Here is a 26284-nt window from a genome sequence, read left to right as displayed (position 1 = left end):
AACCAACGAAGAGAAGTCACCATCTCGTGGTGTTTCAAGCGTTTCAATTTCGACTCTCGAGGGCATCTCTGCCGTGTGAGCATAGCTGCGCATCTGCATATGCAATGCACCTCTCAATCTGCACCTCCTTCACCTCATGTGACTCACGCCGATTGGAGACTCACCTTCCCAACTTCCAACATTGTCAACCCGTCAAAATGAGATCAATGCCCGTATTTTGAGTTGTTCTCATCGCCTCAACTCACAGCACCCAACCATCATCACCACAAAGCCAACTCACTCACCATGACCACCCTAAAACCCACCATCACCCTGCGTGAAGCCACCCTCGAAGATGTGCCGACCATGGTCGATGTCTACTTCGACGCCTTCCACGACAACCCGCTCAACCAACGCTGCTTCCTGGACTCCTCGCAGGATGCCCGCACTTATTGGACCAAGTGGATCGAGGGTTACGTCAACCTCCCGGACGTCCACCTGATTGTTGCCCTCGCGACCCCGCCCGGCTCGAGCCCGGAGTCCCCACCGGCCGGCTCCGGCACCGACTCCGGCGCTCCCGCCTCCGCTTCCGCCTCCGATACCTCTTCCATCCTCGGCTGGGTCCGCTGGGCCCGCAGGCCCGCCACCCTACCAACTCCCACCGTCCTCACCCCAGCCACGTTCCCGTCAAGCGGCGAGAACGCCGTCGCCGCGCACTTCTTCCAGACGGCGCGCGAGGCCACGCAGCGGGTTGTCGCCGGCCGCGACTTCTGGTTCCTGAGCATGATCGTGACGAGGCGCGAGGCCCAGCGGCGCGGCATCGGCGCGGCCATGATGCGTTTCGGCGTCGAGCTTGCGGACAAGGAAGGGTGGATGGCGTATCTGAATGCGAGCAAGAGCGGGCGGCCACTTTATGAGCTGTTTGGGTTCAAGGTTCAGGAGCACACTTGGTTTGACGACTTGGGCTTGGATATGTTTCATATGACGAGAGACCCGAGGGGGGTGAATGGTAATTGATAGACCTCGAGGCATGAAAGGATAGGAGTGTCTAAGCTTTGAATGCATCACAGAATCACAACATCATGAAACCCGCTTGCTAGCAAACCGTTCACGCTGTTTGTATAAACTAGTCGAGCCTATAAACGAGGGGAAAGAAGCAATAACAAGAGACTACGCACAACAGGAAATAGCCGCCCAACTATCCACCAACCAACGCCCTTTATCTTCACTTCATCATCATAACATCTTCCATACTCTTCTCTATCCGCCCATCTAGAATTCCAAATCCATTCGATTGTCCTTCTATCCTGGCAATGAAGCCTATAGCCGTCTATCTCGAAACGAGACCGTCACCAGTCTTCCTCCACATTCCGTTACGCTTCCACGTCCAGTCCTTGAGGAATGCCGGGTCCATACCCGTCTCGAATGCCTGGTTTCGGGCCTCGATCTGGGCGTTGAGCAGAGCCTGGCGAGCCGACGTGCCCCGGTTGTGCAGATGAGGCATCCAATCAATAGCATCGATGGCCAGGCTAAAGCGGTCGGTCTGGTTGCGGATGGCCAGCTCAAGAGGGGTGTCAATGTTACCCTTCTCCTTGTAGCCTCGGACATGGAGGTTGCGGCTTCCAGGGCGCTTGTATGTCAGGCGGTGCACCATCCACGGATAGCTGTGGAAGTTGAAGATCACGGGCTTGTCATCCGTGAACAGGCTAACCCACTCGCTGTCAGTCAGCCCGTGTGAGTGATCGCTGGGGTGGATCAGCTTGAAAAGATCGACGCAGTTTACGCAGCGGATCTTGAGCTCTGGGAAGTGCTCCAGCAAGAGGTCGATGGCTGCAAGCGACTCGTGCGTGCTAACGTCACCGCATGACGCCATGACAAGATCGGGCTCTAGTCCTGCGTCGGTGCTGAACTGGGGCCAGATGCCGATACCCTTGGTGCAGTGCTCGATGGCAGCATCCATAGAAAGGTACTGAAGATGCTCCTGCTTATCCGCGACGACAACGTTGACGTAGTTGACAGAACGCAGGCAGTGATCCATGACTAAAACAGCGTTAGATAGCGGCAAGCAAAGAGAACAAGGGGTGTTATCTTACCAGAAAGCAAGCAGTTGCCATCGGGGGGGAGGTAAATACGGACAACGTCGGGGCTCTTGTTGGCTACAACATCGAGGAAACCAGGATCTTGGTGAGTGAAGCCGTTGTGATCCTGTCGCCAGACGACGGCAGTCAACAGAATGTTGAGAGAGGCAATCTTGTTGCGCCACTCAACTTCGAGACACTTCTCGATCCACTTGCAGTGCTAAAGGAATTGTTAGCCATGTCATTGTTTGCAGGGTATAGGGTATATCTCCTTACCTGGTTGACCATTGAGTCAATGACATGGATGAAGGGTTCGTAACTGTTGAGCAGGCCGTGGCGGCCACTGAGAATGTAGCCCTCGAGCCAGCCCTCGCAGGTGTGCTCGGAAAGCATTTCCATGACACGGCCAGCCTTGGCAAGGTTTCCACCATTCTTATCCTCTTCAAAGTACTCGCCCATCCAGACCTTCTTGCCGGCATCGTAGACGCCACCGAGCTTGTTGGACTCGGTCTCGTCAGGGCCAAACAGTCGGAAGTTGTGCATGTTACCGGCAACGATGTCCTTGAGGAAGACAGCCATATTGGTCATGCTGGCGGCCATAGTGTTTCCAGGGGCATCAACTTTGATGGCATAGTTCCTGAAGTCGGGCATCTTGAGCGGCTTCTTGAGCTGACCGCCGTTTGCCACAGGGTTGGCGCTCATTCGGCGGATACCTTCAGGGCAGAGAGCCGTAACGGCTGCAATTGGCTTGCCCTCTTCATCGAACAGACGCTCGGGCTCGTAGCTGCGCATCCAATCCTCGAGAATCTTCAGGTGGGCGGGGTTGGTTGCGGGGTCAGTGATGGGAACTTGATGAGCGCGCCAGTAACCTTCAAGGTAGTTGTTATCGATCTTTCGAGGGGCAGTCCAGCCCTTGGGGCTTCGAAGAATGACCATTGGCCATTTAGGACGGACGGCTTCGCCAGATTCACGGGCCTCCTTCTGGATCTTTTTGATCTCAGTCACACACTGCTCAAGGGTGGCGGCCATTGCCTGGTGCATAGACTCAATGTCATCGCCCTCAACGAAGTACGGGGTCCAGCCATAACCGAGGAACAAGTTTTCAAGCTCTTTGTGTGAGATTCGGGCAAGAAGGGTCGGGTTGTTGATCTTGTAGCCGTTGAGGTGAAGGACGGGTAAGACAGCACCGTCACAGATAGGGTTGAGGAACTTGTTGCTATGCCAAGCAGTAGCGAGGGGACCAGTTTCGGCCTCACCGTCACCAACCATGGTCACAGCAATCAAATCAGGGTTGTCGTAAACGGCGCCAAAGGCATGAGAGACTGAGTAGCCCAGCTCGCCACCCTCGTGCAGAGACCCTGGAGTTTCCGGGGTAGCGTGGGAGCCAATGCCGCCGGGGAACGAGAAGCTCTTGAAGAACTTCTGCAGGCCTTCCAGATCTTGGGACTTTTCAGGGTAGACTTCCGAGTAGACACCCTCAAGGTAGGACTGCGAGAGGACTGCGGGAGCACCGTGGCCGGGGCCAGAGATGAAGAGACCGTCAAGGTCATACTTCTTGATAAGACGGTTGAAGTGCATGTAGGTGAAGATCTGGCCAGGAGCAGAGCCGAAGTGACCGAGGAGACGAAGCTTGAGATGCTCGGGCTTGAGGGGCTCACGGAGAAGAGGGTTCTCCTTGAGATAGATCATGGCCAGGGACAAGTAGCAGCTGGCCTTGAAGAAGTCATTGTACTCCTTGATCTCCTCGGGGGAGAGTGGCTCGCCCTTGACGGTAGATCGGGCGATGCCGAAGGGCTGGATAGATTTGGCTTCAGCCATTGGTGGGGGTTTGTGTGTAGGAAGCAAGTTTAAGGTAAGGATCAACTCTTTGGATTAGAGCTGAGGAGAAACCAGAGGAATGGATGGGAGCAAGAGAGATAGGCGTCGGCGGGCTTCTTATACAAGAGGCAAGTTGGAGCCGCCAAGAGCAGCGAAAGCGGTTACACAAGCGAGAAGAGGTACGTAGGAGTCATTGGAGTGCGGTGAGGCAAGCAAGCTCCAAGCTATGCCGCAGGTTTACGAGCATGGCACCGAGTGCGAGGCCGCTGGATCAGATCAGATCAGGGCGGCAGGAACACCAGCATGAGCTACTGAGGGCGTGAGTGTATTCGGCCGTGTGCATGGGCGTGACGAGTCTGCTCGCTGGGTTCGGTGTAACCACGCCGAGAGAGCACCAATGAGCCGGAGGGTGGCGCGCGTGGGGGGTCAACCGAAGAATCGCAAGTCGCAAGCCGCCGAGGGCCAGGAAAAAGGGCCAGGAAGACGGGCCGGACAGGCCAACAAGCCGTCATGGACTCATGGCATTTTCCTGGCGGCCATGGCGCTGGGCACCAAATCAGTCAACAAGTCAGTCAACAAGTCAGTCAACGCGATGGCTGAGGGCCGAATAGGGCGGGCAGGTGCCGGGGCGGGCGCAATTCTGGACTCGAGGTGGGTGATGACGGCGACTGCGAAAGGTGGTCTGATAATTGAGAGTCGTTCAACGGCGGGATGCAGAGCGCCGGCCGACGCCATGCTCCACTCCCACCGCCCACTTGGTGCTGGGAACGTCTCTCTTTGCCGCTTGCGTCGTTACGAGGACGACGACGCGAGAGGGGAGGGGGAGAGGGTCGACGAGCTGCAGAGACGACCCAGCGCATGTCCGTGGTAGCGTGTCTGGTTGGGTGAGTAGCAAGTTGGCGTGGCATGTTACGCAGTCGGGCCTTATTCGTTGATGTCGGGCGGTTGTTTGTCGTGGTGAGGGTGATGAGGGAGAAAAAAGTCGCCAGTGCAGTCGCTACAGTGGACGGATGGCTTCCAGGATATTCGCAGGGGAGTCGAGTATTGGCAGGTACGGCCAGGTACTGTACTATGCAGATACCTACCACCTGTGAGAATTGCGAACAGCGCAATTGCCTTTCGCGGCGCATACCACAGTCCTGCCTGCCTGCCTGCCTTCCCTCCCTCAGGCTCCAAGCATACCTATTCGCAACTAAGGTGGAAGGCACGCGGTCGTGGCCGGCCGCCCGGGGCCTCAAAGCCGCTTCAGTGGAGTGAGGGGGCGGATGCCCGCCTGCGGATTGCCGGCGTTACTTTTACCTCAGTCAACAAAGTACATGGGGCCCCACACAGGTTTCCCCGTGGAGCAGGTACCGTGCTATCCCAGCAAGCTCCCCCACCATGTACCCATCATCCAACTAGCCCCGGCCATCAGCGATCGCAACATCTGATGCTCAACCATGCGAGCGGCGTCATGATACTTCCGCCCTAGCTAGTTCCCCATCCACATCACAACCTCCAAGCCTCGAACCCGGTTTTTCTGAACCTTTATGCAAGTTACGTAGCATGTATCTCGATCGCGCCAGCTGTCTCAGCCCATCGCCACGGCGGCGTCTAGGGAGCGCTTCCAATTTCCAGTTTCCAGCCTTCCAGGTTCCAAACTTCGGCCTGTTGCCCCCTCCGGTTCTCTGTAGAGCTCACCCGATCGAGCTATCTAGGTGGCCTGAAGAAGCTGACGGATCGCCTGGAAAGCTTCTGACTTTGATAACAGGATCCCTTTGCTACGAGTTATCACCCAGGCTGAATGCCATGGATCAATCACCCTCTGGTCGCCTCTCAAGCGGTCAACGCACTGAAGAGGCGCAAGTTATCTCGCTTCTTACGAAATATAGCAACCCAACCGAATCATCATCCAGCCTCCTTCTCTATGTGGACATGGGATTGTCCAGTCGATCCCAGAAATGAAAATATCTCAGTCAACTACTGCATCCATGTATGTCTGTGTAGCAATGTGACTAGTTACAAGACGTTGGTGCGCTCGTCCCTCTGGGGTTCGATCAACAAGGGTCAAAGACACCATGCAGATGGATGCAGCCAGCTCCCAACGCAGGCTCCCCCTCGTTTGCATCAGCGCTGACTGTTATCCATCCACCGTCTCTCCAGCTGAACTTGCGGTTGTCACAGCTCTCCTCTCGGCGACTGGCGTCTTGGCTGCCGAAACCGTACAGCTTCCTGTTGAGGTAACCCCGGTCGGCGAAAGCGACGAGCATGGTCTTCAACTTTCCCATGGATGAAGTCATGGATGCATGACTTGTCCGTGGCTCTGGTATTCTGCCCCTTGTCGTCTCTTGAAACCTTAAGCACCCCTCCCACAGGGACTTCAACAATCCCACCCACTTTCCAATCTGTCAAGCGCACATGAAAGATCCAATACATTACCAGAATGCAGCCATCTTGGGTGCCCAACCTGCAGCGGAACCACGCATGCCCCATCCTACCAGTCTCGACGACAACACACACTGGGCTAAAGCGGCTGCCCCGGAACCCGCGACCGTTGGAAATGCCGATCAATTGGTATTTAATGCCTCCAGCGACATTTCTCACTTCACCACTCGACAGTGTTTGGCCCCTAGCCCTTACGCCCCTGCGAGTTGCCGAAGCGAGATCCCATCCAGGCATAGTCCTATAGCCGGCGAAAGCATGGGCCTCTTTTGCCTGATCTGACAGCGGCAATGGGGCACTTGCACTCCCATCCCACTTGTCGATAAATACCAACCCTACACGGACGGTATTCGACGGGAATAGAGAGCCAGAATACGTGGGGGAGCTTTGAGGAGAAGCTTTGAGGAGAAGCTTTGAGGAGAAGCTCTGTGCTGTGTGCTTCCCAACGGTGCCCCACACACTGACCATGCTGTGTCTTGAAAAGCATGGCCCAACACGAGCGAAACACGTTTTCTCAGACGGGGGTTATTTTGGGTATTTATGTCCCAGTCTTTGTAGATCGTACACACGCGGTTACTCCGGATCTCAACTTACAATCAACTATGTGCGGGATCTCCAACACCTCTAGCCCGGGCCCCTTTCCCCGGTGAACCCAGTCCTTTTTTAACTTTCTCTAAGAATAAATGTACTCCCATTCACCCGAAGGCATCAAACAATCCAAAGTCCATTGCTACCTCGGTGCGGAGCGTTGTAGATGATATCTTCCGGACTGATGCAGCACGCACCTTGATGGCTGCATCATATCCTGCATCGCCTGATCAACCGCCGTTGCGTCGAGCCTGTCACATACCTCCAGCACATCTCCAGACCACAAGATCTTTCCGAAACGCAGATGCAGTCTACGCGGACCTGACGTAACCGGACCCCGCCGCAAGGGCACTTATAAGCTTTCGACGCTCAAACTCCCCGCTCGGCAGACTCCCTCTCTCCTCTCACGCATCTCTTAAACAGATTCAAAAACCGCCAGAATCTCAAATAAAAAGGAAACTATGAATCTACGTTCCTCCGGTCAGTGGGGCCCCAAGACAGAGTGCGTCATCGCGCACCGCCCCGAGACGCCCAAGCCAGATCCGCCCGTCCCGAATGAACCTGACACGGGCGAGGGTGACGGCATCACGGACTACCAGTCCTGAGAAAATGGACCGAGAACACCACCCGGCGCGGTGGCTTCGGTACGTCGGCGAGCAATATGGCCCCGTGGATTGGCTAAAGTAATGATGGGCAGTGTGACGCTGCAGGACGCAAACGCCGGGAATGCCATGCCATACCATACCATGCTACGGCATGATGCAATGCGATACTATCGCCGAATGGTAGTTTGCACGATGAGAGACGACGAATCCGTTATGCCGCTATGAACTTTCTTTGTGATTTTTTCTCGGACAGATGACGTTACTTTTATCCGGAGGGCATTGTTAGAAGGCCCTCGGTCATGATTGTGGCGGTCTCGCGTGGGCAACACACGAAGGAGGAGCTCCTTGCTACATCGCAACATCACCCTCTGGCTCATACACGAGATACAGTTTTATTCTTTGCCAGCTAATAAATTGAGCTTAGGCGGCCGTATCACTAACACGCTCCAGTATTATTTCTAGCACGAATGCAGACTTTTGATAATTGTTGCCCCGCTGCGGAGGATCGAGTGCAGTGATTAGATATGTTGCCCCTCATTGGCCAGGCTCACGACGTCATTCCTAGACATCTACCGTAGCTTGAACCACATCTGATTTTCAATTCTTGACGTAAATCTCACAAAATTCCTCATCCATAGAGTCTATTCCCGTGACATAGACTAATTTCGAAGCCCATTCCGACGTCTCCTAGTTCAATTCCGACGCTGCCATCCTGTATTGTCTAGAATTGCCCCTCACCTAAACTTGTCCATTCGCACCTATACAAGGAGCGACCCAATGCAACAACCGAGCCACGAGCCTAGCCCAATGAACTCACTCCCTCCAGAAGCTATTGCCTTTGCAGGCCGGATGTACGATTCAGCCCGTGCAGGCGACCTTCCCACCTTCGAGCAGGCCCTCCCCGCTGGGTTGCCGCCGAACATGACTAACGAGAAGGGAGACACACTTGTATGAAATCCATCCGAAGGAAATCAAAAGCAACAATCAGCTAACTCTTATGTGACTATATAGCTGATGCTCGCTGCCTACCACGGTCACGCGGAACTTGTCAAACTTCTTATCCAACATGGCGGAGACCCAAATCGGCTCAACGATCGTGGTCAGAGCCCTCTCGCTGGCGCCGTGTTCAAAAAGGAGGACGCGGTCATTGAGGTAAACCCGCTTTATCTCGACCTGAGACCTGGGTGCTAATTTTAAGAACCAGGCGTTGCTTGAGGGCGGTGCGGACCCAGACTACGGCCAGCCAAACGCGATGCAGTGTGTAGCCATCTTCAACCAGGAGGAGACGTGGAAGGTGAAGTTTGAGAGTGCGCCTGGGAGGGGAAAGGGAGGGCCGCCTGCCCCCAATTAGTTTTCCGATGTATTTGTAACCGTGATATTATCTTAAGGATGGATTGGGTTGCTCTTTGTCGCATTGTTGCACCCAGTTGGGGACACTTGGATCAGTCGGCCGGTTCGAATGACTAGTTACCTTAGATACCTATGTAGGTGAATTATTGATTCAAGGTATCTTCCGGCCATCATCTCGCCAGAACTTTTTACAAATGAGTACCGCCTTGCTCACTCACTTGCAGCCCACGGGGAGATACCTCGAGGACGAAAAGCAACAAGCTGTTCTATCCATCCAGCAAGCTCCACGCACAACTTATTGAACAGCGTCAAGTTCCAAGGGAAGGCTCCGAGACCAACCAGGGAGATTTGATTGTCAATCAGAATTATTAAAATGTTAAGATTCATTATGCACAGTTCCTAACACGATTGGTGTCGCAAACCGTTTGCTAGTTTACCATTCTTGAGTGGTAACTACATCCAGTCAACAGGAGCTGATGGCCACCCACCCAGTGACGGGTGATTCTTCAGCCAACAATGAACCCCTCAGGGTTATCCACAGGCCCGTTTCCTTCTTCATTTCTGCGATGTGAAAAGTTTGCACCCTTCCGCCCATAAAGGTTGACGGCAAGAGCCCTACCAAGGTCAGGTGATTACTCTCACAGTCTATTCTGCTTTCCCTCGGCCCGCCTCCGTCATCCTCGTGGCACTTCTTTCTTGCAGTTCTTTTGCATTCTATTTTTCTTGTGCCTTCAGCTGCATTGTCCCCTCCATCTTCTTTGGATTGCTGCCTCGCATATGCGTGTATAACTCCAGATTCGTCTGAGGTACTGTGAATCACTGCAGCAGCGTCTTATATATTTCTCAATCATCGATTTCAGCCCCTTTTCTTCTCTTCACCTTTACCACTCCGAGACAAGATCGATCAGCGTTCGGATACGATGGGTGCACTCGACTCGATCGCAGTGCGGGCTCTGTCCCAACTTCCAGAGACTGAAGGCTCAGCTCCATCGTTGACTCACGACACTGCCAGCCCCAACTCTCCAACTTCGCAGGCTCAGTACACTCCACAGTCCCCAAACTTCGACGATGCAGCCTTGGTGGACGCAGCAAATCAGTCAAACACGCCTGATCCCATTAGCATTGGGAGCCCGGTGTACCATCCGCCACATGGCCTCAACGCCATCCCGAAAACCACTATCGAGAGCAACACGGAGCCATGCTACGGAACGGCCATGGCTCACTACAGACCCTCGATGCTTGTAGCGCTTCTGGACCACCATTTTCCAGGTCGCAGTGACTCCTACGACGAAATGCTGGATCTCGGAATCGCCACGAGCCATTACATCAAGAAGTTGACCGCCATATATCGAATGGACGACACCCTTGGGGATCCAGAGTCGCGCATTGTAACAATGCTCGAGAGCATCATGCACGAGTGGCACGCCGTGAGACGGACAGAGATTAACGAGCTTGCCAAGCTCCGATTCCTTGAGTTCAAGCTGAAGCTTAGACTGCATGACTTGGGTTACGAGGCCGAACTGGCTAGAAGTTATTGAGACTGTGGCCCGACGAAAGCACGAGGGTTCGTGACTTCTCACATTCGGTTTTTAGTCATTTTCGCATTGACTTTCGGCCTGGCGTTGGCGGGAAGGGACATTTGGGGTTGAATTGTGATTCATGATTGGTGGCATCTCAAGTATTGAGCATGTTGCTTTTGGCTGGACTGGGACGGGACTGCATTATTATGCCGAGTATAATTTGAATACTCACGAAAAGCTTAGGTACTGCACAGTCTTTCTTTTTGTCGACGTTGACTTTGGTCTTCACGAATTGAAAGGACAGTTATTTGGCCCATCCTCCTTCTCGGAGCTCCGCGATCCCTTGAAGTTGCATCCGCCTAGATTGAAGGATATCTTTGACAAATGTCCCTGGTTCGATTATCAAACCGACATGTTCTCCATAATCAAGAAGTCGGCGTTTCCATGCCTGGAAATGAATTCCATGTCCCTTACTCGCTGCCCCTTCTCCATGGGGGCCCCAGCTGGTTCTCCCCAGTGTACTGAGTAAGCTGGATGCCGAGTTGGCGAGGCTTCAATAACATCCCCGTTTTCGACCTGATTTTTTATCCGGGGCTCCCATTTGAATATCTGATGTAGAAGCGATTTCCAAGAAAGTGTACTTGGTCATCCTGAATACCACTGTCGTTTGATATTGGACTCTCGAGTAGTGGGTATTATAGCGAGGGGTAGACTCCAGATATCCTGGCTGAAGGAAATTGGCTTATCAAAATGAGGGAAAGAATTCTGAAACTGACGATATGAACTTTTATGAGCTTTGACAGAATCGCCGAGGAATTCTTTTTTTAATTAATTCGCACAACGCACACCGTCACTCCTTTTCCCAGTCCCGGTTATTCTTACAGCTTGAGGCGTACTCACATTCAGCGGTGCATCCTCCCCGGCTTGTCATACTGCCCTTCGATGTTACCATGGAATGATAGAAAGCCTAACTTGCTTCTCATTTTGCCAATAACATCACATTGGTGATCTTGTTTGTTGAATATTGGCACGATGCAGGAGACGCGCACATAACAAGTCGAAAGCGCTAGTGGCGAGGACGAATTACCAGCGTGGCGTTGAACGAAGAAACAAGGAGATAATTCAGTAGATCTCAGGGTCCATACACATCTTGACGGCTCTCAAAACGGCGATCCAACGCTCCAAAACAGAGGCTGACAATGAAATCTCCATTTCGCTGGGCATTCTGTATGAATAATGTGCACATTTGCGACCCCTGACCGACAGACTGTTGTCGAAAGGAGGGGAGTTGGTTGGTCCGTGCACGTGCTGGGGCAAGGAACATGATGAGGAAAGAAGGCTGCCACATTTTTTTGGAAGCTTCGACGCAGCTCTCCCACTTGGCCCGACGACAACTCGCTTCTTCACCCCTCCACCGTCCGACAAACCGAAGATTCGCAGCACCACCAGAGACCGCCCGACTGACCGAGAAATCCCCCGCAGTTGGAATCCGCTGCTCCAGTCACAAACATGTCGTTCGGAGGCCAAACGCCGACGATTATCGTCCTCAAGGAAGGTCCGTTTTACCCCACCGCCCACCCGCCCGCCTTGTGGATGATATCCAGGGGAAAATGAAGAACAAGATGCCACGAGATGCCACAAGTTGCAAGAATTCCACCACGTCCTTCCTCGACTGACACAACGCGATCCCCTCTACAGGCACCGATACTTCCCAGGGCAAGGGTCAAATCGTCACCAACATCAACGCCTGTCTCGCCGTGCAGGCCACCATCAAGTCCACTCTCGGTCCCTATGGCGGCGACCTGTTGATGGTTGATGAGAATGGCCGACAGACTATTACCAACGACGGTGCCACCGTTATGAAGGTGCGCACATATATTCCACGGCCTTGCCACCCAGTCCGAGACTGACCAGACCAGCTCCTCGACATCGTCCACCCCGCAGCCCGAATCCTCGTCGACATCGCCCGATCGCAAGACGCCGAAGTTGGCGATGGAACCACATCCGTCGTCGTCCTCGCCGGTGAGATCCTCAAGGAGGTTAAGGAGCACGTCGAGCAGGGCGTCAGCTCCCAGGTCATCATCAAGGGCCTGCGAAGAGCCTCTCAGATGGCTGTCAACAAGATCAAGGAGATTGCCATCAACACCGACGAGGCCAACCGCCGCGAGACTCTCACCAAGCTGGCTTCCACCGCCATGACCAGCAAGCTGATTAAGCGGAATACTCCCTTCTTCACTAAGAGTACGTGAGGTAAACCAATTATGAGAGAATCCTAGGCTGACAAATAATAGTGGTGGTCGATGCCGTGCTGTCCCTCGACCAGGACGACCTCGACGAGAAGTTGATTGGCATCAAGAAGATCCCTGGTGGTTCCCTCACCGACTCCATGTTTATCAACGGTGTCGCCTTCAAGAAGACCTTTTCCTACGCCGGTTTCGAGCAACAACCGAAGTCATTCGAGAAGCCCAAGATTGTGTGCCTAAACGTCGAGTTGGAGTTGAAGGCCGAGAAGGATAACGCCGAGGTCCGCGTGGAGCAGGTGTCCGAGTACCAGGCGATCGTCGATGCTGAGTGGCAGATTATCTTCAAAAAGCTTGAATCGATCCACGAGACTGGTGCCAAGGTGGTGCTGAGCAAGCTCCCCATTGGTGACCTGGCTACGCAGTACTTTGCCGACCGAGACATTTTCTGTGCTGGCCGTGTTGCCAGTGAAGATATGGAGCGCGTGGTCCAGGCTACCGGTGCCGTGATTCAGTCCACTTGCTCCGACATCCTGCCTGAGCACCTGGGTACTTGCGGTTCCTTCGACGAGCGCCAGATTGGTGGCGAGCGCTTCAACTTCTTTGAGGACTGCCCCGAGGCCAAGACCTGCACTCTGGTCCTCCGTGGCGGTGCTGAGCAGTTCATTGCCGAGGTGGAGCGATCCCTGCACGATGCCATCATGATTGTCAAGCGTGCGATCCGAAACCACCTGATCGTGGGTGGTGGTGGCGCCGTGGAGATGGAGATTTCGGCTTACCTGCACCGCTTCGCAGACAAGAACATCCCCCACAAGCAACAAGCCATCATCAAGGCCTTCGCCAAGGCCCTTGAGATCATCCCCCGCCAGCTATGCGACAACGCCGGCTTCGACGCGACTGATATCCTCAACAAGTTGCGTGTAGAGCACCGCAAGGGCTCGACCTGGGCCGGTGTTGACTTCCAGAATGAGGGAGTCACCGACATGATGGAGCGCTTCGTCTGGGAGCCTGCGCTTATCAAGACCAACGCCATCCAGGCCGCCACAGAGGCCAGCTGCTTGATCCTCGGTGTCGACGAGACGATCCAAAACGAGGAGAGCCAGAAGCCCCAGGCTCCTGGCCAACTGCCGCCGGGCGCCGCTCAGCGGGCGCTCAGGGGACGAGGACGGGGTATGCCTCGGAGGTAAAGGAAAAAACGAATGAGCTGGGGAAGCAAGAAGAGTGAATCCCAAGATAATAAGGGGACCCGGTGTCACGGGCGGGAGTTTGGAGGAATCTGTATGATACCTAGACTTACCTGATCTCTAGAAAAAACTTGAATGACCTCCATCTTTTTTGAATCTTACATGTCAAGTTTCAACTAATATCTAGAACTGTGCAAATACCGTGCTCTTGTCAAGTCAAGACACAGAATAGAGTGCCATTTCACAATTTGTTTGTCAAATTCTGCCGAAAACTAGCTCATGCTCATCAGAAAAGGATGCTATCAAACTCCATGCCCGCTTCGCTCCGATGCTCGTCCAAGATGTATACAACACAGCGCACCAAAACAACAAGAACTGGATATCTCCTCCATGTCATCCACGCGCGCCTTATGAGTACTAACCATTCGGTGCTCCGAAGCTCACATCGTACAGTAGGCGTTCTTTGCTGTCCAGCCCCTGATTTTGTTGCACGCCCACGCCCATACCGCCCATGGCCACCGTCCCGTCTACTTCATCGTCATCCTGATGCTCGATGAGCATCTCCAGATCGCGGTCCACGGTGTCAGATTCGCCCGGGACCACGTCCTCAGTAGCGTTGAGCAACGCCTGGAAATCGGCGGAGGAGTGGTATTGTTCGAAGCCTGACAGATCATGCGGCGAGGCCTGGTTGATGATTTGCGGGTCGATGGGCTGGTAGACGGACTGGGGGTCGTGGTGATGGTGGTGGTGGTGGTGGTGCACGCCGGGGTGGTCCTGTAGCATGGGGCTGTAGTGAGGGAGGTGGTGTTGGACTTGATGAGGCGATTGCGCTTGGTGATGCGAGTGAAGTGCCTGGTCGATGGAGGTGCTCTGGAGGGTATGTGAGGGCGATATGAGGGAGATGTCGGCAGGATTGGCAAAGGGGCTTTGGTTCTGGGTTGGACTCTGCGGCGACAGTGTCGACATGGCATTGTGGTTCTGCAACGCCAACACTCTGCCCGCTGCGCCAGCAGAAGACACCTGGTGATCTCGTACACATCCGCCTCCCGCCGCTCCATCTCCGCCACCGCTGTGATTGTTCCCAGCAGTGGCCGCCGCCGCTGCCGCCGCAGCTTTTCTCGCACCGCCCGGGTTGGGCGTCTTTCCGAGCTCCTTGCACTCGACGCAGCTGCGGATGACGTCGCTGACCGTCTCCTTGATGCGGCTCCAGTGGTACTTCTCGGCAATGGTGGCCGTCGTTTTGTTGATGCCGCCGTGCTGCTGGACGTGGACGCGCCGGGCAATGTCGAACTGGCGGGCCGGGTCCGAGATGACCTCCTTGTCCTTGAGCATGAGCTTGTCGCCGTCGATGAGCTTATAGTGCGTCGCCGCGCTGCGGAGCCTGCTTTTCTCGGCCCGGTCAGCGCCGTTCGGGTACTCGCCGTACTTGAGGTAGAACTTGATCTTGTCGAAACGCTCTTCACTCACGAGATCGTCGCTTTCGCGCGGCGCCAGGTCGCGCCCGTAGATGATGGCGTCGATGAGCTGGCCCGGGTAGCTCTTGAGGTTGCCGCAGCCCTTGACGCGGCCGATGCGCTTGAAGCCGAGGGCGTCCCAGATGCGGCACGACGCTACGTTGGTCTCGTACACGAGGTTGAAGACGCTGTACGAGTAGCCCAGCCGCGGCGCCCAGTCCAGATAGGCCTCGCCCATGAGGCGGCCGACGCCACGGCCACGGGAGGCGTCAGTCACGATGAAGCCGGCGTTGCAGACGTGGCTGCTGCGGCCCGGGTAGTTGGGCTTGATATAGAAGCTGCCCAGACACTCCTTGGACCAGTCCTTTCCCTCGACGACGTGCTCGGCACGCTCGATGTTGCCGACGAGCATGATGGCGCCGAAGTTCTGGAACCAGTAAGCGGCGAAGGCGTCAGCGGGGAAGGGGTCCATCATGGGGTAGCTATCGCCGCCCTCAATCTCCTTGTTGAGCTGGTCGCAGAGGTAGGCCAGCAGCGACGGCGGCACATGGTGGCGCGAGGCAAAGGGCACAATGGTGGCGACCGTCTGCCGGTCCCGGAGCGTGACCTGCCTCGGCAGAATGTCCGCCGGAAACCCGGGGTTGTTGGGGTCCGGGTACGGAGGTTCCCCCGAGACTCGGTAGATAGTGGGGCTCGCCGGGTCGTCCAGGATGGCCGGCATCTCGTCTGTCGCGGGAGCGCTGCTCGCCAGATGCTCGTGAATTAAATGACGGGGAGTCTGGCGAAACTACCCAGACACGACGAGTTAGCAAACGGGGTCACGTTCTTTTTAATTCCATTTCATCTTTTCCCCTTCACGTTGCCTTGTCCCATCCCGTCTTGCGCCGTTGCCCTGGAGCTTATCTAGGCACATGCGCGTCTACAAGGTAAGCAGTACAGCCAGCCAGCAAGACAGACAGACACGGGGCATACGTCATGAGATAAGACACTTGAGGCCTCGATGTAAGGGGGCCAAAAAGGGCGAGCCACAGGCTAGCAGGGCAAACAGGCGCATACCGGAGAATAACGAGGCACGAGGCAACAACCAACTATCGCCAAGCCACCGCGGCACCGACGCAGCTGCAGAACAGCCAAAAGTCGCTACTTTTATTTCTGGGTGACTGGGTCCTCTCACCCAATCGACAACCGGGGTGCTTCGCCGTGCTGTCGTGACCGTGCTGCGCGGCGATGTGCTGCGATGGGATGTGTACTTCGTAGGCTGTGCTGAGATATTCGGTCGTGAGAGGTCCTACTTGGTGAGGGGAAATGCGCAGGGGACGAAGTTTCCAGTCCGGCTTGTGCGTCCTGCTTTACATAATTGCGCGGGGCAATTGCGCGGGGCAATCCCGCCTTGTAACCGGAAGGCGTCACCAGGAAATCTAGGTACACACCAGACTTTGGTCTTGTGATGGGGGACATAGTTTATCCGTTCCACTATCAACCAAGCCACCTCATATGAAGTAGATAAATCCCACCTACAGGTAGGTATATGTCTTTACATCGAAGCTTACAGGCCCTTTTTATCTGTTTCTCTACATGCTTGGGTTTATTATACATCGCCATACTGTACAACAATATTTTATGCTCTTCACTCTGGCTTTTCGCTGCTAGACTTGAGTTCGGTCTCAATCGCTGCAGCCTTCTCCTTCAGTCCATCCAGCTCCTCCTCGATACTCGCCAGCTTGTGCGCCGTCTCCGGCTCACTGCTGTTGGTGGTCGCGGTGGTCGCGGTGGTCTTGATGGCCGCCTCTTCCGAGTCGCCCAGCGCAGCCTCGCCCAGAATGCTCATCATGTCGTCCTCGGTAACTTCTGCCTCCTCGCCGTAGAACTGCGTCCTCAAGAGCTTCTGCTCCTCCTCAGTGAAGCCCTCAATGTTGTGCTGGATGTGGCCCATGACCGCCTTCCTCTCCTCGATAGCAGCCTTAGTCTCCTTTCTGATGTGGCGGTCAAGATCTTCGGGATTGCTCCAAGCGACTTTACCGTGTGCGGCATCCTGGAGTCTGCGCTTCTGGCCAGCCTCGCCAGCTCGGCCCAGAACACCCGCAACAACAGCCATAGCTCGTAGACTTAAACATTGTCAGCTTCAGTCGCACTTGGTTAAATCATAGCAACATACCTATCGTCGTTGGCGGGGATCGTGTAGGTCACCCACGAAGGGTCCGCATTAGTATCAATTACACCAATGGTGGGAATACTCTTCAAACCACACTCGTAGAGCAGAGTGTAGTTCTCCAGCGGGTTAAGGCAGACAACCAGGTCGGGCAACAGAGGTCGAGCAAGACCACTGTACTTCTCAAAGCCATCCAGCTCCTGGTCCAGGTGATCCACAACCTTCATCCCCTGCATCCTGAGAATGACATCTCGGTTCGTGATGCCTCCGGGAGTCCACTTGGTGAACAGGTGGCAAGCTCCAGCCAACTCAGCAGCCTTGGTCACAATCTCCATCTGGCCCTTTCGGTTTCCCACAAAAAGGATGAGCCCACCCCGGTACGAGACATCCTCCACCACACGAGCCGCACGTCGAAGATGTGCTGCTGTTGTCTCAAGGGAGATGATGTGAACACCTTGGCGCACACCGTAGATGTATCGCGAATTGGCCGGGTTCCAGAGAGAGGTGCTGTGTCCCATGTGGGTTTGTGAGGCCATCAAGAGCTCCAACGAGACATCCTCGGGTCCGGGCGGGTTGTTGATCAGCTCAGTGGGGACGTAGCGGCGCTCGACACTGGATCCGAGGCTACGAGTGGTGTTCTGGATGCGGCGGAACTCGGTATACTGCTGGGCAGGAGTGACAGGCTTGGCAGAGCCAGTAGTTGCGTGCTTGGTAGTCCATGACTTGCCCTTGTGCTCATGCGCAGAGTCAGTGCCGAGGGACAGGATGCCATCTTGCACGACCCTCTGCTTCTTCCGTGAGGCGGACACGATCTTGGGAGGTGCAGGGGGGCCTTGAGCCCACGTTTGCTGAGACTGCGTCCCAACTTGAGTCTCGGTCGTGGTCTCGGTGGAAAGGTGTCGGAGGAGCGTCCTGGAGATGGGAGACGCCAGTGCGCGACGGCCTGAATATGTAAGCACTCGTGTTCCTCTCAATTGAACTCAATTGACTTACCATGCCGCACGGCAGCGTTCCTCACTATCATGGTGAATGCTGCTGCGGGTACTCGAAGGTCGTGCTCTCGGTCCGCTCGTTCGACCGTCACCAAATTTTGGCCAAGGTAAAGGCTCCGGAGCGCGGGATTTTCCGGTCCCGTCCAACCACAACACGCCATGCAGCAAACAACCAAGGCTTCACCATGAATATTGAAGCACATGTCTTCCTACCATAAATATAAAAGCCATGTAAGATATAAATGATTTGAATTAAACTTGTGGGGTAATCTCTAGAGACACAAAGTTTCTACCTATCTACAATCTCCAATATCTGTGGGCTTCGTCATGTCATTATCGGGGGCAGGTTCACAAAGGTGCGTGCTCCTCCGTCTATCGGCTGGTGATTCTCGAGATGGTGAAGACACCCACGATGACCACCGCCAATGTGACGATAGCGCCAGGAAGGAGAAGTTCGTTTGGCACGCCAGCAATGACCTGCTCGAGGAGGGGCGGGGGCCCTACCCTCGCTCGCCGCGTCCGTCGTGCACTAGATGCCGCTTCGTCGTCCTCATCAGACTCATCCTCCTCCTCCTCTTCCTCCTCATCTGGCCACCACTTGCGTCGCTCCCGGAGACCTGAGCCAGAGGACATGGTAGCCGCTGGCGTCTCGGCAGCGGCCGGTATGACAGGGGCCTTCTCCGGGTCGTGGACATAAAGATCCACCTTATCATGGTGGCATTGGCGAGAAAGCAAGACAGACTCGACCAAGTCTTGGTTGGTAGTGATAGACACAGAGTCCCCTTCATCGTCGATATAGCTGAGAGCGAATCCAGGACCGGTAATTTTGCCGTCCTCGACCGGAGGAATGCCGCCAATGGTGTCTGCCTCACTGCCAAGCTTGGCAGCAACAGCCGCCACAAACGCCTCCATGCCATCCATGGCAATGACCTTGACACGGTGCACTCGGCCGGAAGGAGCCTTGAACTTGAAGGCAAAGGGAAGCTCCTCGGGGAGTTGCGCCTCGATTCCTTCTGGGATAGTAGATCGAGTAGGGGACTCCATGCCGATGTGCGAGGCCGAGTCACCTGGTGCGAGACTGTCGCCGAGGCGCTCGCGGGTGACATCTGGCGAAGTGAGTCGCGAGCCCAGGTTGGTGTGCTGCATAGCACTGCCCTCTCCAGACATCACGGACTCGGTCTCATTGTCGAGGGACAGCCAGAACTTGTTCCAGGCAGGGCCCTCGTCATCGTTGGAGTTGGACATGCCGTTGATCTGCTCCAGAGTAGCGTAGGTGAGCTTCAAAACGTCGACCATGCCGACAATCTCGCCGCCATCGTTCATGACGGGAAGGTTGAGGTAGTGGCCATCTGAAATTCAAGATTAGATACACGACAAACACAGTCCAGGGTCAAGGATATATACCATGCATCTTGCGAAGAGCAGCCTGGAGGGTCATGTCCATGGGGGCGAAATCGGGGTGAGGGGTCATGACACGGACAACACTGCAGTTGGCGGGGTCAAGGCCAGGAGCAATAACTCGGAGGACTACATCCTTGCTGGTGAAAATACCAGTAATGGCACCCTGGTCCTGAACGAGGACGGCGGTGGTGCGGTTCTCCTTCATGAGCTGGGCAGCCTCCTTGACCGAGGTCCTGACACTGACGGTGGTTGGGGGGATGCCGTTCAGGACGGTCTCCAGGGTCGGTCCAGACATCTTGCTGCGGAGCGCCTCGACGTATTGGATGATCTGCTGCGGCTGGGTCGAGCCCAATTCGGACTGAACACCCTCCAGGGCATCATATAACTTTCTAGAGGACGAGTAGGCACGCTCGAGCTTCTCCATGGCGTCGTAGAAGCACTTGGTAATGTCCAGTATACCGACGATATCTTGGTTCTCATCCATAACAGGCAAGTGGCGGAAGCCTTTCCGGACCATCAAGTCCAAGGCGTCGGTAGCACTGGTATCGGTCCGGGCGCAAAGAGGGTTCTTGGTCATGATTTCGGCAATGGTGACGTTGGCAGCCTTTGATCCAGCACCGACAACGCGGAAGGCAAGATCCTTGGCGGTGAAGATGCCAGCGATTCGGTCGTCATCGTCGGTAACAAGGACACAGTCCTCTCGCTTGGCAGCCATGAGCTGGGCAGCCTCGGAGACGGTGGTGTTGGGCTTGATCTGGAGAGCAGCACTGGGCTTCAGGGCGAGGACGGTGCCCGGGGGGGCCTTTCGGGAGTGTCGAGCTCGGCTCGTGAGGTGTTTCTTCTTGGAGAGGTCATTCTCGAGCTTTCGTCGGATGGCCTGTCACAGGTTCGTCGGTCAGTATAGAGGGTAAAGAAGGGCGGTAACAGCACAGGAGAGCTCGTAGCTTCAGGAAAGTAAGTGTGGATAACGCACCTCGTCCCGCTTGGACTGCTTCTGGCGACTGGCGCTGACAGAGGAGGCGGCCTCATTTGGCGGTGGCGGTTGCTTCCGCTCCTTCTCCTCGTGCGGCTCGACAGGACGGGGAATGCTGGAGCCACCAGGGCTGTTGCCAAAGGGGACAGCACCGCGGCCGTGGCGGGTGGGCGTGCCTCTGTGTGTGTTGCCGGACATGTCGGCGGTTGGTGGGATACTTGGTCGACGAAGAGACGGGCTCGGGACACGGACGGCGTGGGGACGAGGGACAATTGGCAGAGGCGGCAGAAGTCACAAAATCGTGATCCTGTGCCCAGCGGGTGCGGCTGCAGAGGGCAGAGGTGGAAGAGAGGCACGAGCGGCCAATCGCAGCGGCACAGATTATTGTCGGGCGTGTGAAATGGGGTGATGTTGAAGGGTTGGCGGAGATGTGGGTGACCTGGGTGGCCTGGGTGCTCCCTGGCACTTTTCTTGGGGGACGTTGTCGCGGTGACTGAAGTTGGGAGAGTCGAGACCTGCAAGCTGGGGCGGGGAGCTAGGTACCTCAGTTAGGTACCTAATTAGCCCAAAACAGCACCGACCCAGTTGCCGTTTCCAGCGGCTTCACCCGACCACCCGCGCACGTGTTTCTTGCGCAACCGCAGCTCCAGTCTCCCCGTGACTTGGAGATAATCAGTTGCTTAGGTTGCCTTGAGGCATCATGAAGCCTTATTTGTCTCTTTGTTCTAACTATCTCTCCCGTTGACAGCCAGGGACTAGGGCTGTAACCTTTTTTGGAGGGGGGCACTTTTTTTTATATATCAGATTCTCAACTGGTCGATGCGATGCAACCACAGCTAAGTGCTTCCGTCTTAGCCCTGCATGAACCAGCTCCACGAACGATAGGACAGAACCTTTAAGGGCTGCGCGGCCAGGGAAGAAGCGTGAACACGTCAGAGATCGCAACAAGAGTACACCGCTTACTTGTCTTTTGCAGATTTGGCAGCAGCTGCCCAATTATACGTCAAGTTGGAAAGTGCAAAGGCAAATCCACAGGCATCTCCAGGGTAAGCGGAAGCAAGCCGGTTGTTTACACGACGATCACGGTACGACATGATGATGGGATGAACCACGATCATATTGAAGCACAGTTTCAGGTTTCAACAAGTTTCGTCAGAGCAGGCAGACGCCCGCCAGGCATCAATATCAAACTTTGTGTTCCCCTTCGAGCCTGGCTTGAAGATCCGTCATTCCAAGGAAGGCTAGCGGAGACAAAGCCCAGCTCTTTGGGTTGTCTGTGCAGTCTGTTGTAGAACGCCTCAAAGCCACCCTTGCCGGGAGGGGAGGCTTATTACCCAGGAGGACAGCACGCACAGCTTGTGTTGTGCATGTGGATAGAGAGCTAGGTTGCAGAGCTCAACCCGGACCCCAGACCTGATCAACAGGTGATAAATGCCCGATCAACGTGGCGATGTGTAGCCCGTGTCCCCGTCCGCTGCAGTGTCGATAAGCGTTCCTTTCCCGGAAGGCTAGCCAACTACTCCGTACTTACCCACGCACATACTATCGTACTACGTATATGAAAGACACCCGAGGCGTGGGATGGGCAACGCGGGTACCGAGACTACACTGCCTCACAGACCTGTACCGATTGAGCCGCGGTCTTGCATGCCTGGTATGGAGAGCTCCCCGAGCCTCCTACCGCAAGAGGACAGCTTAGGCATCCTAAGCGCCGTAGATGGCTAAAACTAGAACCTCACCGTATCAGGTGCACTGATGGATGGTTGCCACGGGTCGGCTCTGGAGTCTTGGAGGAAGCACTGGAATTATGGCTTGTTACTGGGGGCAGCCTCAGTAAGCGCTGCGTTGGTAGGCCAGCGCTTCGTGGTAATTAATTGCGCAGCAGCCATGTGATGCCACGAGACGAACGTCTCAGCTCAGCCGACGACAGATGGCGAGACTGAACCTACGAGACGGATCATGGCAGAGAAAAAGGGAGGCCATTCGGTGATTGCTACTGGGTGCATGGGCCACAAAGAGCGAGGGAGCTCGTCAAAGGGACGGGACCGACCCGAGCTTGCCAGCCGCCGGCGCAGGCGGGAAATCAGCGGGACCATTAAGTTAATAACCGGAGCGACAAGAGAGAAGAGACAGCTAGCTGGCTTTCCCATGTCTTAGAATTTGTCTCGTTAGCCGCCCCTGGTGACGCGGTGGTGCGATACGGGGGTCCTTGTATGGTCCCTTCATGGGTATCAGCGTTGCTGTGGCGACGAGGTCAACACGGCCGGTCGCCATTACACCACGCCGGCGCCCCAACAGGTCGTCCAAAGCCTGGCCTTTGAATCCACTCTTCCCGATCTCTCTATCGCTTCTTCTAGTATCCAATCCACATCTGAAGAAGAACAGCTTGCATATCGCATCCCATCGTCTGGGAAAGCACTCGCCGCGAAGCAAGCTTCCATCAAACCACCTCTCTCGCCTATACCAGGCATATCCAAACCCTTCCACTTGCTGCAAAGTCGCCCTCGACTGAGCACGACCACAACCCTTTTTTAGCCCGGCGCTCTGTGCTTGCGCTGCGTGAGGTAAGAGAACGCCTTCAATTGGAGTCGACGGGTATAGAGTCGACGAGGATGGACTCGGCCATGGAAGGACGCCGACGCTGACACGCTCTCCTCGCAGTTTCGGACCCATAGGTTCCCATTCGACAACCAAAACCGACGACAATTTCCTTCCGGACTCCCCTTGCGACAATAAACATGCTGTCTAATCCATCTGGACTCCATGCCCGTCAACGGCAGCATCGGCGTCAAAACTCGACGCCGACTGCCTTTGAGGGCGTCAAGATCCCCAACCTGCCCACCACGACACAACGACAAGCCGCTCATCGCCGCGGACTTAGTCTCGACATCCGACGTCCTCACAACTCGTCATCATCAACAGCAAGGCAGAACTTCATGGTAAGTACAAATACTAACAACACAGGACTAGCAAGTAGTTCGCAGCATCACGTTCTGCGAGAAGCGCAGCAGCAACGCATTCAAGCACGCCCGGGCACACATCAGCACCCTTACGCCAACCTGGCGCCAAGCGGAAGCGAGAACTACATGATCTCCCCCCATGGAACTCCTCAGGCACAACGGTTTGACCCGTCCTGCTTTGACCCTAACAACATCCCCTACGATCCATACAGTGGTGACCTGAACGTGATGATGGGCAAGGGCCAGGCGGTCTACGGTGAAAACATGTCGGGAGGTAAAGACTTTGACCCTTTTAACAATGACAGTGCTCTTTCGACTCCTACGTTTATGAACTTCCAAGAAAGCCCCTCCGCGCCTGGATGGGCGTCTGAGGGCGACACATCCAGCACGCGGAGGACTTCGCGGAGGATCAGCAACGGTATTATGGACCGAGTCAGCAAATTCGAGACCCTCGGAGACGGGCTCCAAAGGCCTACCACACCCCCGAATTCTAATTCACAAAGTAAGTCGTCTAGATGAGATATACCAAGGCAACTCTCACTCACACAGCCAACAGACTACTACCCCCCTACACCAATGGAGACTCCCCAGGACCGATTGGTAAAGAATGAAGGCGCCCCCAGCAGATTCCAGGACGGCTACGACGAGTCCATGGAGGAGACCATCAAGCCTGTGAGGGCCCGTGGAAACGCAAGCCGACGAGCCGAGACCATCTTCCAGGAGATGCGCAAGCAGTCCGAGCAGGCGGATCCCAACCCTCCCAGGTCCGCGGCGATGCCCGAGGCTGAGTCTTTCCACGGCCTGCCCATGCACACTCCCGACTACATGAGCATGAACAACTTTAACAGCGAGTTCATGAAGATTGAGAACAACTTTGAGCGGGACCAGGTCGATGTACACGGCCTCGACATGAACCACATGTCCCAGCACGCTTCCCCCGGTACTCCCCAGATGGCTCAGTTCATGACCTTTGAGAACAAGCCCGACCTCAGACCCTACCCCTTGACTGCCCAAGCTCTCTCTGCCCATCCCTCGCAATCTCCCAACCGCGAATCACCTCACCGCCGCACCGAGTCTCTGGCCAGCATCGCTAGTGCAGCGAGCATCGCCAGCATCAACATTGAGGAGACCAAGACCGACACCGGTGTCACCTTGGAGGAGATCTCCCAGTACATCCGTGGCCCCGACGCCGGCGATGGCAAGTGGGTGTGTCAGTTTGACGACTGCGGCAAGAAGTTTGGCCGCAAGGAGAACATCAAGTCCCACGTCCAGACCCATCTCAACGACCGCCAGTACCAGTGCCCGACCTGCCAGAAGTGCTTCGTCCGCCAGCATGACCTCAAGAGACACGCCAAGATCCACACCGGCATCAAGCCCTACCCCTGCGAGTGCGGTAACAGCTTCGCTCGCCACGATGCGCTTACGAGACATCGCCAACGAGGCATGTGCATTGGCGCCTTTGACGGCATCGTCCGCAAGGTTGTCAAGCGTGGCCGACCGAAGAAGAACCGCCCTGATATCGATACCCGTATGGAGAAGTCCGCGCGAACCCGCAAGAAGAACATGTCCATTAGCTCCATGTCCTCATTCTCGGGCTACTCTGATTGCTCTTCTGCGAACTCGCCCGACAACGACTACAACATGCTCGATGATATGATCGACATGGGAATGGGCGCTCAAACTCACAACCTAGCATCGGTCTCTTCCGCTCCGATGACATCTATGGCTGTCCCGGCGATGGCTTCCATGGCCTCGTCTCCTTCAGCAGTCAGCGCCCATTCTTACGTCTCCCCCGAAGCCATCATGGATGGAACCCCCGTGAATGCCGTATCCCCCGCCAAGAGCGCCGCAAGCCAGTACAACACCCCCCCTGAGCTCTCTCAGTCATCCTCGCCGCCTCCCACTCAGTTCTTCGACGTTGATGCCAACACCTCGATTGGTGCCGACGATCTGAGCAGTCTCTCGGGTACCAGCGCGTTGATGAGCTCCGCTAGCATGAGCGGAACCCTGCCCCTTGGCATGAGCGACCATGACGACGATATGCTGCTCCAGTTCACAAACGACGACGGCCTAGTCCAGCTCGACCGTGATCCCAGCATGCTCATGATGAGCAAGTTTGACGAAGAATTCGATAACGCCGTCGGTATGTTCACCAACAACAACGACGACGTCTTCTTCGGCAGCTCTTGAATCCACAACCTCAATCTCATCCATTTCGTCACGCCAAAAGTTCCTGTCATCTTCATTAACCACAAACAACCTCGGGGCATTTAATCAAGCGGCTTACTTTATTTCACGGTTATCGTTTATCAAACAATTTCTTTTCGGGGGAGGGGTAGCTCGGGAACCGGATCTTCTACGACGCGGATCTTTACGACGCTCATGTCCTTTTTCTGTCAATTTTGACGTTTTCCAGTGCGGATAACTCAATGTAATCAACAACTGGCCGTGTGGGAAAATCCTTTTCTTTTTTTCGGATATTTGTTGTCATCATCCGCGGGCATGGCTTTGTACAATAGGAGGATCCTGGGGTATCATTTTGGATAAATTTGGTTGGGGGGGAGGGCGAATC

General features: G+C 55.2%; 11 protein-coding genes across 11 annotated transcripts; 5 read left to right on the top strand and 6 right to left on the bottom strand.

The window, feature by feature from the left end:
• Positions 1 to 285: 285 nt before the first annotated feature.
• BGZ61DRAFT_531888 (acyl-CoA N-acyltransferase) lies at positions 286 to 996 on the top strand (the record flags this gene model as incomplete). The annotated part of the gene is made up of 1 exon (XM_046253788.1): positions 286 to 996. One exon carries the CDS (start codon positions 286 to 288, stop codon positions 994 to 996), a length of 711 nt encoding a protein of 236 aa, XP_046105646.1.
• A 313-nt stretch (positions 997 to 1309) lies between these two features.
• BGZ61DRAFT_477361 (XFP N-terminal domain-containing protein) lies at positions 1310 to 3875 on the bottom strand (the record flags this gene model as incomplete). The annotated part of the gene is made up of 3 exons (XM_046248883.1): positions 1310 to 2019; positions 2073 to 2277; positions 2334 to 3875. 3 exons carry the CDS (start codon positions 3873 to 3875, stop codon positions 1310 to 1312), a joined length of 2457 nt encoding a protein of 818 aa, XP_046105645.1.
• Positions 3876 to 4128: 253 nt separating this feature from the next.
• BGZ61DRAFT_226608 (uncharacterized protein) lies at positions 4129 to 5118 on the bottom strand. The gene has a single exon (XM_046238170.1). It carries the CDS (start codon positions 5003 to 5005, stop codon positions 4460 to 4462), a length of 546 nt encoding a protein of 181 aa, XP_046105644.1. The 5' UTR covers positions 5006 to 5118; the 3' UTR covers positions 4129 to 4459.
• A 662-nt stretch (positions 5119 to 5780) lies between these two features.
• On the bottom strand, positions 5781 to 6703 carry BGZ61DRAFT_450430 (uncharacterized protein). Its single transcript, XM_046245736.1, has one exon. It carries the CDS (start codon positions 6531 to 6533, stop codon positions 6033 to 6035), a length of 501 nt encoding a protein of 166 aa, XP_046105643.1. The 5' UTR covers positions 6534 to 6703; the 3' UTR covers positions 5781 to 6032.
• Positions 6704 to 8097: 1394 nt separating this feature from the next.
• On the top strand, positions 8098 to 9019 carry BGZ61DRAFT_505775 (ankyrin repeat-containing domain protein). Its single transcript, XM_046251845.1, has 3 exons — positions 8098 to 8437; positions 8501 to 8641; positions 8694 to 9019. The coding sequence occupies exons 1-3, from the start codon at positions 8267 to 8269 to the stop codon at positions 8838 to 8840; spliced, it is 459 nt and encodes a 152-aa protein (XP_046105642.1). The 5' UTR covers positions 8098 to 8266; the 3' UTR covers positions 8841 to 9019.
• A 485-nt stretch (positions 9020 to 9504) lies between these two features.
• BGZ61DRAFT_450425 (uncharacterized protein) lies at positions 9505 to 10425 on the top strand. The gene has a single exon (XM_046245735.1). It carries the CDS (start codon positions 9760 to 9762, stop codon positions 10375 to 10377), a length of 618 nt encoding a protein of 205 aa, XP_046105641.1. The 5' UTR covers positions 9505 to 9759; the 3' UTR covers positions 10378 to 10425.
• A 1307-nt stretch (positions 10426 to 11732) lies between these two features.
• On the top strand, positions 11733 to 13944 carry BGZ61DRAFT_450423 (chaperonin Cpn60/TCP-1 family). Its single transcript, XM_046245734.1, has 4 exons — positions 11733 to 11914; positions 12058 to 12224; positions 12279 to 12600; positions 12651 to 13944. The coding sequence occupies exons 1-4, from the start codon at positions 11869 to 11871 to the stop codon at positions 13784 to 13786; spliced, it is 1671 nt and encodes a 556-aa protein (XP_046105640.1). The 5' UTR covers positions 11733 to 11868; the 3' UTR covers positions 13787 to 13944.
• Positions 13945 to 14200: 256 nt separating this feature from the next.
• Positions 14201 to 15958, bottom strand: BGZ61DRAFT_350714 (uncharacterized protein; the record flags this gene model as incomplete). The annotated part of the gene is made up of 1 exon (XM_046240261.1): positions 14201 to 15958. One exon carries the CDS (start codon positions 15956 to 15958, stop codon positions 14201 to 14203), a length of 1758 nt encoding a protein of 585 aa, XP_046105639.1.
• A 701-nt stretch (positions 15959 to 16659) lies between these two features.
• On the bottom strand, positions 16660 to 18447 carry BGZ61DRAFT_419091 (ribosomal protein S2, flavodoxin-like domain-containing protein). The gene is made up of 3 exons (XM_046243454.1): positions 18380 to 18447; positions 17393 to 18329; positions 16660 to 17342 (listed from the first exon to the last, which is right to left on the bottom strand). The coding sequence occupies exons 1-3, from the start codon at positions 18408 to 18410 to the stop codon at positions 16865 to 16867; spliced, it is 1446 nt and encodes a 481-aa protein (XP_046105638.1). The 5' UTR covers positions 18411 to 18447; the 3' UTR covers positions 16660 to 16864.
• Positions 18448 to 18611: 164 nt separating this feature from the next.
• Positions 18612 to 21431, bottom strand: BGZ61DRAFT_419087 (uncharacterized protein). The gene is made up of 3 exons (XM_046243453.1): positions 20753 to 21431; positions 19783 to 20656; positions 18612 to 19727 (listed from the first exon to the last, which is right to left on the bottom strand). Exons 1-3 carry the CDS (start codon positions 20948 to 20950, stop codon positions 18751 to 18753), a joined length of 2049 nt encoding a protein of 682 aa, XP_046105637.1. The 5' UTR covers positions 20951 to 21431; the 3' UTR covers positions 18612 to 18750.
• A 1802-nt stretch (positions 21432 to 23233) lies between these two features.
• BGZ61DRAFT_226491 (uncharacterized protein) lies at positions 23234 to 26100 on the top strand. Its single transcript, XM_046238169.1, has 3 exons — positions 23234 to 23316; positions 23414 to 24214; positions 24269 to 26100. Exons 2-3 carry the CDS (start codon positions 23491 to 23493, stop codon positions 25900 to 25902), a joined length of 2358 nt encoding a protein of 785 aa, XP_046105636.1. The 5' UTR covers positions 23234 to 23316; positions 23414 to 23490; the 3' UTR covers positions 25903 to 26100.
• Positions 26101 to 26284: the final 184 nt, after the last annotated feature.

This window comes from Ilyonectria robusta, assembly GCF_021365365.1.
Source record: "Ilyonectria robusta strain PMI_751 chromosome Unknown BGZ61scaffold_8, whole genome shotgun sequence".
Classification (NCBI taxonomy): Eukaryota; Fungi; Ascomycota; class Sordariomycetes; order Hypocreales; family Nectriaceae; genus Ilyonectria; species Ilyonectria robusta.
The sequence above is the reverse complement of the archived record's forward strand: the minus strand, read 5'-3'. Positions and strand labels throughout refer to the sequence as shown.

Excerpts from the sequence above, each read along its gene's own strand:
- BGZ61DRAFT_226608 (XM_046238170.1), bottom strand. The coding sequence starts at position 5,005 with ATGCGCCGCGAAAGGCAATTGCGCTGTTCGCAATTCTCACAGGTGGTA.
- BGZ61DRAFT_450430 (XM_046245736.1), bottom strand. The coding sequence starts at position 6,533 with ATGCCTGGATGGGATCTCGCTTCGGCAACTCGCAGGGGCGTAAGGGCT.
- BGZ61DRAFT_505775 (XM_046251845.1), top strand. The coding sequence starts at position 8,267 with ATGCAACAACCGAGCCACGAGCCTAGCCCAATGAACTCACTCCCTCCA. Across the intron at positions 8,438-8,500 it reads ACGAGAAGGGAGACACACTT|CTGATGCTCGCTGCCTACCA; the intron begins GTATGAAATCCA and ends GTGACTATATAG. Across the intron at positions 8,642-8,693 it reads AGGAGGACGCGGTCATTGAG|GCGTTGCTTGAGGGCGGTGC; the intron begins GTAAACCCGCTT and ends TTTAAGAACCAG.
- BGZ61DRAFT_450425 (XM_046245735.1), top strand. The coding sequence starts at position 9,760 with ATGGGTGCACTCGACTCGATCGCAGTGCGGGCTCTGTCCCAACTTCCA.
- BGZ61DRAFT_450423 (XM_046245734.1), top strand. The coding sequence starts at position 11,869 with ATGTCGTTCGGAGGCCAAACGCCGACGATTATCGTCCTCAAGGAAG. Across the intron at positions 11,915-12,057 it reads GATTATCGTCCTCAAGGAAG|GCACCGATACTTCCCAGGGC; the intron begins GTCCGTTTTACC and ends TCCCCTCTACAG. Across the intron at positions 12,225-12,278 it reads ACGGTGCCACCGTTATGAAG|CTCCTCGACATCGTCCACCC; the intron begins GTGCGCACATAT and ends TGACCAGACCAG.
- BGZ61DRAFT_419091 (XM_046243454.1), bottom strand. The coding sequence starts at position 18,410 with ATGATAGTGAGGAACGCTGCCGTGCGGCATG. Across the intron at positions 18,330-18,379 it reads GAACGCTGCCGTGCGGCATG|GCCGTCGCGCACTGGCGTCT; the intron begins GTAAGTCAATTG and ends TTACATATTCAG. Across the intron at positions 17,343-17,392 it reads ATCCCCGCCAACGACGATAG|TCTACGAGCTATGGCTGTTG; the intron begins GTATGTTGCTAT and ends ACAATGTTTAAG.
- BGZ61DRAFT_419087 (XM_046243453.1), bottom strand. The coding sequence starts at position 20,950 with ATGTCCGGCAACACACACAGAGGCACGCCCACCCGCCACGGCCGCGGT. Across the intron at positions 20,657-20,752 it reads AGCAGTCCAAGCGGGACGAG|GCCATCCGACGAAAGCTCGA; the intron begins GTGCGTTATCCA and ends AACCTGTGACAG. Across the intron at positions 19,728-19,782 it reads TGCTCTTCGCAAGATGCATG|ATGGCCACTACCTCAACCTT; the intron begins GTATATATCCTT and ends CTTGAATTTCAG.
- BGZ61DRAFT_226491 (XM_046238169.1), top strand. The coding sequence starts at position 23,491 with ATGCTGTCTAATCCATCTGGACTCCATGCCCGTCAACGGCAGCATCGG. Across the intron at positions 24,215-24,268 it reads CCCGAATTCTAATTCACAAA|ACTACTACCCCCCTACACCA; the intron begins GTAAGTCGTCTA and ends CACAGCCAACAG.